At 47.3% G+C, this 7,365-nt stretch overlaps 1 protein-coding gene across 5 annotated transcripts in view; it reads right to left on the minus strand.

Moving 5' to 3' along the window:
* Positions 1–1,706: 1,706 nt before the first annotated feature.
* LOC113213421 (KAT8 regulatory NSL complex subunit 1) overlaps positions 1,707–7,365 on the minus strand; it is a 24,963-nt gene continuing 19,304 nt past the window's right edge. For 4 of the 5 annotated variants that reach the window (XM_052265485.1, XM_026432488.2, XM_026432486.2 and 1 more), the window contains 10 exons: positions 5,945–6,471; positions 5,592–5,825; positions 5,410–5,508; positions 5,137–5,278; positions 4,921–5,028; positions 4,751–4,826; positions 4,473–4,635; positions 4,158–4,384; positions 3,901–4,074; positions 1,707–3,817 (listed from right to left, as the gene is read on the minus strand). In XM_052265485.1, the coding sequence (XP_052121445.1) occupies positions 3,704–3,817; positions 3,901–4,074; positions 4,158–4,384; positions 4,473–4,635; positions 4,751–4,826; positions 4,921–5,028; positions 5,137–5,278; positions 5,410–5,508; positions 5,592–5,825; positions 5,945–6,471 (1,864 nt within the window). In that variant the 3' untranslated portion in view covers positions 1,707–3,703. The remainder of the gene's footprint in view (positions 3,818–3,900; positions 4,075–4,157; positions 4,385–4,472; positions 4,636–4,750; positions 4,827–4,920; positions 5,029–5,136; positions 5,279–5,409; positions 5,509–5,591; positions 5,826–5,944; positions 6,472–7,365) is intronic. The other variant, XM_026432489.2, reaches the window with a different exon arrangement.

Raw genomic sequence — 7,365 nt, forward strand, 5'->3', positions numbered from 1 at the left:
CGTGTGTAACCCACGATCCGCGAATTGCTCGAAGGGCAAGCGTACGGCCAGGAGGGGACCGAGAGGCGAGGGCGATAGGCTTGTGATCAGAGACCGTTTCAAAAAGATGCACGCCCCGCGAACCGAAATTTAAGCAGTTCGGTTATCCTCCGCTTGTCCACGGTCAGACCTCGCGGTGCTGCACCTGTCTGTGCACTCCGGCGACCTTGACTCGAACCCATGTGAATGGCAACTCAAAGGCGACCCGCGAGCGACTTCTGAAACCTGATCTACGCCACTCGGCGGCGCGTCGCCGCCCGCTTCCCTCTTCCTCTGTCCGGTCCGGCTGGACTGTCCTCCTGTCCCGCCTGAACTAGATCCCCCGCGCGCCGCCCGGCCCCTGACACATTAGCTCACCATTGACAAAGGATCTGAGCCGAACCGCCCCTCCTTATGCAACCCGCAGAAATCCGAGCGTTGGCGTTGGCCGCCCCGCCCTCCCCGCCCCGGCCCTCACCTCCTCACACGGGCGCTCCGCCGCGCGCTGCACCCTTCTCCTGTGCAACTTTCTACCCGAGCAAACACAACAGAGGTCTTCTGTCCGGCCAAGTCCCGCCGTTTCGTTTCTCACCTGCGGCCGGCCCGCCGACGACGAGCAGCAGGAGCACGCCGCACGCCCAGCAGCAGGCCGTGGAGGCCCTCTTCGTCATCCTGGCGGCCGCGGGGACGTCTCGCTGCGCCGCCGCCATCACGCCCGCGTCGTCGTCGTCGTGACGGCTGGCGCCGCCGCGGAGGAGCTGGTCGGCGACAAGGGCCGCGGGCCGCCCATCACTCGCGTTATCACTGAACCACCCCGACGTGCGCGTCACTCGCGCGCCGGCGACATGTCAGTCGCGGGTACCGGGGCCACCTGACAGCGCGCGCCGCCGCCGTCCCGCGAGGTTAGGGTTCCTGATCCTGGAGCTGGAGTCGCGGGGCTGCTGCTTCCACTGCACCACTCTTCGCGGGTGCGCCGCGCGAGGTGTCCGCGTTTCAACTCCTTCGGTCCCGGCGGCCCCACGCTACGCTGCGCCACGACCGACGCGGACGTCCAACGTTCGGTCCGCACACGACGGTGACTTTCACAAAACTAACTGGTTCACTACTCACTGCCATGAGCCTTCAGCCCCCTCCACTGTCTTTTCTTCTCCATCTTGGAGCCGAGCCGAGTCGAGCCGCGGCGCCTTGCCGCGCGCTCCCCCGTCCCCCCCCCCGTCCCCGGAAAGAAACGGGCTTTGGCGCGGTTCGCCACGGCCCGCGGCTCCATCCGCGCTCCGGCTCCGGAAACCAACCGCCGCCGCCGTCCAGGGCCCGCCAGGTGTAAGCTCAGAGTGCCGTGGAGCCCGGGGGCGCGCGGCGAGGGGCACGCAGGTTACTCGAGACCGGGTAGAGCTGAGATGGGTGGGGGAGCCGCCGAGGCGGGAAGTATTGCTGCACGGCGGCGATACCCCCCGTGTCGGGATGCCATCATGATACCTTGCGGCGAATACCCGTCTGAACGAGTGTCTCGATGTGCAGGGCGATAGTGGCGGTACCTGACGCGCCGTGGCCTCATGGTTAGGTTTGAATTGTATTTCATCATGTTGCTGTGGAGCCAGGCGGCCTGAACCACTCTCTTCGAGCCTAGGTGTGGTGCAAGAGTATACCAGGTCAGAAAGAGAATAATTGATTTGATTGAAACAAAGAGGTTAGATGTTAGCACCAAATTTAATTTTTTAACAGTCTTAATCAGTTTTCAACACATGAAAATTTTTCACCTTTCACACCTTTAACATAAACAATCTCATTTTAAATTTTTCAGTTCCGAGAAATATCAATAGTGTTCCATATTAGGACATCAAGTGGTCATAGATAGGCAAACACACATTAATTGGGATGCAAGAAGCAGAGTTTTTTTTCCTATCGTCAAAATATCAGATTAAAAAGAAACTAGGCAAACTTAGTACATCTCTCACAGACAAGTTGGAAAGCAAAAAAAAAAGACAATGCTACTCACCCACATTCACAGTCCACCACTCTTGAGAACTGTGCAAATCAGACCAAATGAATGTGGTGCTCATAATGAAAGAGACAAAAGTTTTATGTTTAGAATTAATATAGTACGGTACATACTTAACATATTTACCAACACAGTTTACTCTTATAGGACAAAGAACTTACTGAAAGTGCTATAATGTTCAAGGTCAGGAAAGGAACACAGTTTATAAAAATGCTTAACTATGATTCATTCAATTTAATTTGCACATTCTCCTCACAGTCACAGAGCACAACTACAAAATAAGTATAAAATTACACTACAATACTGACAATATTTATAAGTTGTAATTTATTACAGACATTTACATTATATACAGTTTCTAAATAAGTGACATAAAATTCTAACACTTCAGTCCATGAGTCTCAACATGGTTCACTTAAAATGATAGGTACAATTGTTTTGAAACAGTTGAAACACAAAAAGGAAACAAATAGTAATTAACATAAGTGACACTCATCCTAGCAAAAACTAGCCGCAAAGGCAGTTTGTCACTAAACAACTCTGTAATGCAAAACAGATCAACAACAAATCTCTTACTGAAGTGTATGTAGACACATAAATAAGATTCTTTATGGTAGAAACAAAGCCTGTACTTAGATACGAAAACCGAGAGATCACACTACCATATCTACCTACACATGACAAAGAAAATATGAATATAGTCATGGATATATATTAATATATAAGATACATTACATTTATATTCTTTTTTTATAAATTTTCAATTTTACTCACTCTGCAATTTTAGATACCCTAGAGTTATGTTTAAACTACTGTTAAGACAATAGGTGATATACATGAAATACATAACGTCATCATATAGGACACATAAAGGCAAAAATTGGACAATAAAGAACATATTACTTTGCAACCTGCCTAATCATACGGCCCTAGTAGGTCAAGATGATCATCTTGCATATATCAGCTATTTAGGCAATACCAGTAGTTATTACATTCGTACAACACTGAAGAGTACATAGATAATTCACAATATGGAAGTATCCCACAGGTACATCAATATTTTCTTTTTCTTACAAAAACCACAGACAAAAAAAGCAAGACACCTTCTTGGACTGGGTAGAAATAAGCCATGTTAGGAAGATAGATGCTCGGTTCATAAAACTACTAACACTGTAATAATAGAAAGCCAAGTGCATTGCCAATTGTACTGTTGGAACAATGGGTGGTTTGAAGAAAAGTAGTAACAAGGATAACAAAAATTGCGCAAGAAATTATAACTTTAAACCACTTGTCAAACTATTATTAGCTTTGTTTCTTTACAAATAAAAACAATTTACCTTTTTAATACATAAATAAAAACAGGAAGAATCTTATGTTTTTGAAATTTCAGATTTTTTTCTGTTTCACAATTAGGTACTAAACAAGTCCACCTCTCCCTGTAACACCAAACCAGGTAAAATATAGTCGTACAAATTAATGACTTGATATGAAAGTGAATTAACACAGTCAGGTGGCAACTTCAAATGAGAAGCTGTAACTATTCCAGCCATGTGTGTTCAAACACTTTCACACATACTCTATATATAGATGTCACCATATACATAGGTATCTAGATTACATTTTTTTGGTATGTTTTCATTTTAGTTGCAGTGCATTTTTCACAGCATGGTTTCCTACTTTAAAACACTATCTCTTGACAGCAGATTCCTTCTCCCCTATGGTCCACTCTGGATCATTTGGATCCTCTTCTCCAGGGGCCGAATCAGTATCAGTGCTGGGTGTGCCAGGTAAGGATTCCCCCTGAATCAAGAAAGCCCAGATAGCAATTTGGATTTGCATTTCAATACAACAATCAACACAATTCATGAAAAAGAACAACTCACAACTGGATCGGCATTATCCTGCATGTCCACATCTGTCAGCTCATTCTGGTCAATAACACTTGAAGGATTACTTTCCATGTAGGGTGGAGCAGGGTACCATTCAGGCATCACTTTGAGCATCTTCTCATATGCTTCATCAGAGAGTGGGAATGAACGGGGCTCATAAGGTGCAACCTTTACAAATGGAGAAAAAAAATTAGATCAGAAACCTAGAATTATTGACTGGGTGGTGGATAGATGATGAAATGGAAACTTACATCATCGTAATCTGGGGTAGCTGAACGAGCAAACTCCTCTCTGGCTAGCTTAGACTGAGACAAAGTCCTGCTTCGTCGAGCAAAGTGGCTGGCTATAGAGGCTACAACACTTGAGGATGTGCAAGGTTCATGCTCTGCAGTAGAACCCCCAGGTGTTCCTGGTGGTGATGTTATAGGAGACATCCCATCTCCTAATAGATCTGCTGGTGTATTTGGTGACATTGGATCTGAAAGAGCAAAAAAAGTAAAAGGTAATTTAATTTTTAAGAAGCAGAGGAATGGTGTTTGGAGTAAGACCAACAAAAGTACACTCACCAGGTGTGTTGGCCCCACTACTGCCAGCCCTACTATCAGTTCTCCGATGTGTGCGAGTTCTCCCTGGATTGGCATTTTTGACATAAGCCATAAACTTCTTGCGTTCTTCCATTTCACAGCGCTCATGCCTCAACATCATAGTTTCATCACTTACATCCTCAACCTATAAAGGTAAATGTAAAGATAACATTTTGAACATATTTGATAGAAAAGTATGGTTGCTTGAAATTGGTATGGTATAATTCAAGCAGAATTATACACAATAGAAAAGAGCTTACATCACTCTCATGACTAGATCTTCGGACACCACCATTTTTGGAATCCAATGCTGGCTCAGGATCAACTAATCTCCACCTTAAAAAAGAGAAGAAAAATATGGTTAGATTTAATAACAATTCAATACCTGTCCTGAATCAATTAGACTTATATACAGAAGAAAACTACTTACTTGGGAGTCAAGATTTCCTTATACTGCAATTTTTCAACTCGTGCTGATGATGCAAGGCTGTGTGGAATCATTATGTTGTCAATATCATAGGAGTTTTCTCGCTTTCTCCTGAAAATAATTTCAATTGATTAGCAAAACAATAAGGGCATGACAGCTCAGCATGCGGAGATACACTGAGGCTCATCATTCAGAACAAAATATGAATCTAATTCTCACCTTAGTGCCTCTGTTCTCTCTACTGCAAACGAATGAATTCTTTCATCCCCTGGAGAAGGTGCAGGTGAGGGATGCCCACTGCCCGAAATGTCCACCCGAAGCTCATCAGGACACGACTCATCATAACCTGCATGAGCAAGTGCTGTGAAGAAAAGTAAGATCAGTATGGAATAGATAGATAAAAATACATTATCACATGAATAAAGTGTTTACAACTTTGCTGATCACAATTCAGCCAGCTATACTAAATGCATGCTGTAGACCAGTGCTTACATGAATTTCGCCGAAACTTGTGCTTTCTCTTATGCCTCAATAAACTTTCAGCATCATGGTTCTTCGGCTTCCTTCCTCGGGTAAGTTTCTTTTTAATTTCTAAGAAAATAAAGTAATGTTTGTGTTAGATTGGAAACTATCAAATGCGAGTAATGCATATGCAATTGAAACAGAAAACTTACTTTGGATATTTGCGAGAGTATGGCCTGGTTTCTTCAGCCTCTGGTACTTCTTCCTGTGATCTACAACAAGTTTCTTACTTCGAAGCTCATCATAAGCTTCACGCTCTCTCTCCCTCTCCCTTTCCCGTCTTTCAATCACCCTCTGAGAAGATTTGTGTGCAGCCCGCTGCATTTTTTGTTGCCACTCAGGGGTTCTCATAAGAGCTTCTAGGTGTATACTCTGAGGAACATCTGCTTCAAAAAGAAAGGAGTACAAATTAATGAAAAGTGGCTAATTTAAATTCGAGGCAGCAGTTATTAAGTCTTCAAGACTCTAAAACCACGTAAACTGTTTTATTAATATTGACACTCACCACTCGGAAAAGAAAGCACAGGATGGTAGGCAGGGTCAAGCAGAGCAATCCTCTCCTGAACAGTGAGCTGTTCTGGTTGTTCCCTGGGATATGTAGGATCACTACGTCCAGTGCAAAGTGCACAACAAGCCAAGGGTAACCGGCACCCACAGCGAATGTTTGATGGACGAGCTGCTTTCTTGGAAACCAAATGTAGACCAGCCGTATTTAACAATCTTCTTTTTCGGAAGTTAGTCCTTATGAAAGGTCTTGTACGACAAGTCCCAGTGGCTCCCATACACTCTGGGGGGTCTTTTACTCCATCAACGGAGTTGGTGTGGAAGCCGTTCAGGGTCTGAGCTGACTCCACTCCCTGGCCAAGCGATTCACTCAACTTCACCTCTCCTTTATTTAAGCGTATTTGTCTATGGATCTCAGTGTGCTGCCTGATCCGGTACTCCAGGTCAGAGATCTGCGCTTGAAGCCAAGTCCATCTACTGGCCACTCCCGCTCGTTCCTGGGCCCACTTCCAGGCAGCCCTCTTCATTCTGCAACACACAGGAAAACAGGTGCATTAGCAAACGACAACGAAAGCAGGAAAAGGACGACAACCCGACCATCTACAGAGGCCGGCCACCCCGCCCCCCACACTTCACCATTGAGCAACGACGGCGAACTGATTCGCTCCTGCCCGCGGCGTGCGCGGCTCTGGGCCGGACTAAACCGACATGATGCAATAGGGCCTCGCGGCCAAGTCAGCCCAAGTGTAGAAGGGCCCACGGCCCACCCCCGCCACGCGGCCGCGCCGGTCACCTTCCCGCGCACCACAGACAGCCCCGCGAGGTTCAAAACGTTGCCGAAACGTTGCACCCGCCTGGCCAGGGCCAGTGTGGTGCAGCAGCGCGCGCTCCAAGTGTAGCCCAGCCTGCGATACGCACTGCAACCGCACGGCGACGGCCTCTGACGTGCCGGCTAATCAGGACCGCGGATTGGATCAGTACTCGTCAATCCCACAAACACTGGCCCGACGTGCAAAAGCAATGCCAAGTGTAACCCGGCCTGCTGGTCCGTCCCGTCCGGCCGCCGCGACGCCCTCGGCTCGTTTGACCCGGGCCGGCAGCCGGCACGCGCAGCAGCGCCACACGCCACAACGACGGAGAGCAAGTTCAGACATGCGTATTTACCCCCTTCCCCCTCACCACCCGCGCGCCCAGCTCCGGGGGAGAGAAAGGGGGAGGGAGGGGGGAGGAAGGACATTTCAAGATCAGCGGCAACGAGGAAGATGAGCGGGACCAGGGAAGGGAAAGGTAGAGGGGAGAGGGGAAGGGAAAGGTAGAGGGGAGAGGGGAAGGGAAAGGTAGATGAGGAGAAGGGAAGGGAAAGGGAGAGGGAGAGGGGAGAGGGGAAGGGAAAGGTAGAAGGGAGAAGGTAAGGGAAAGGTT

This window comes from Frankliniella occidentalis, unplaced genomic scaffold (assembly GCF_000697945.3).
Source record: "Frankliniella occidentalis isolate FOCC.00 unplaced genomic scaffold, Focc_3.1 Scaffold2, whole genome shotgun sequence".
NCBI classification, from domain to species: Eukaryota; Metazoa; Arthropoda; class Insecta; order Thysanoptera; family Thripidae; genus Frankliniella; species Frankliniella occidentalis.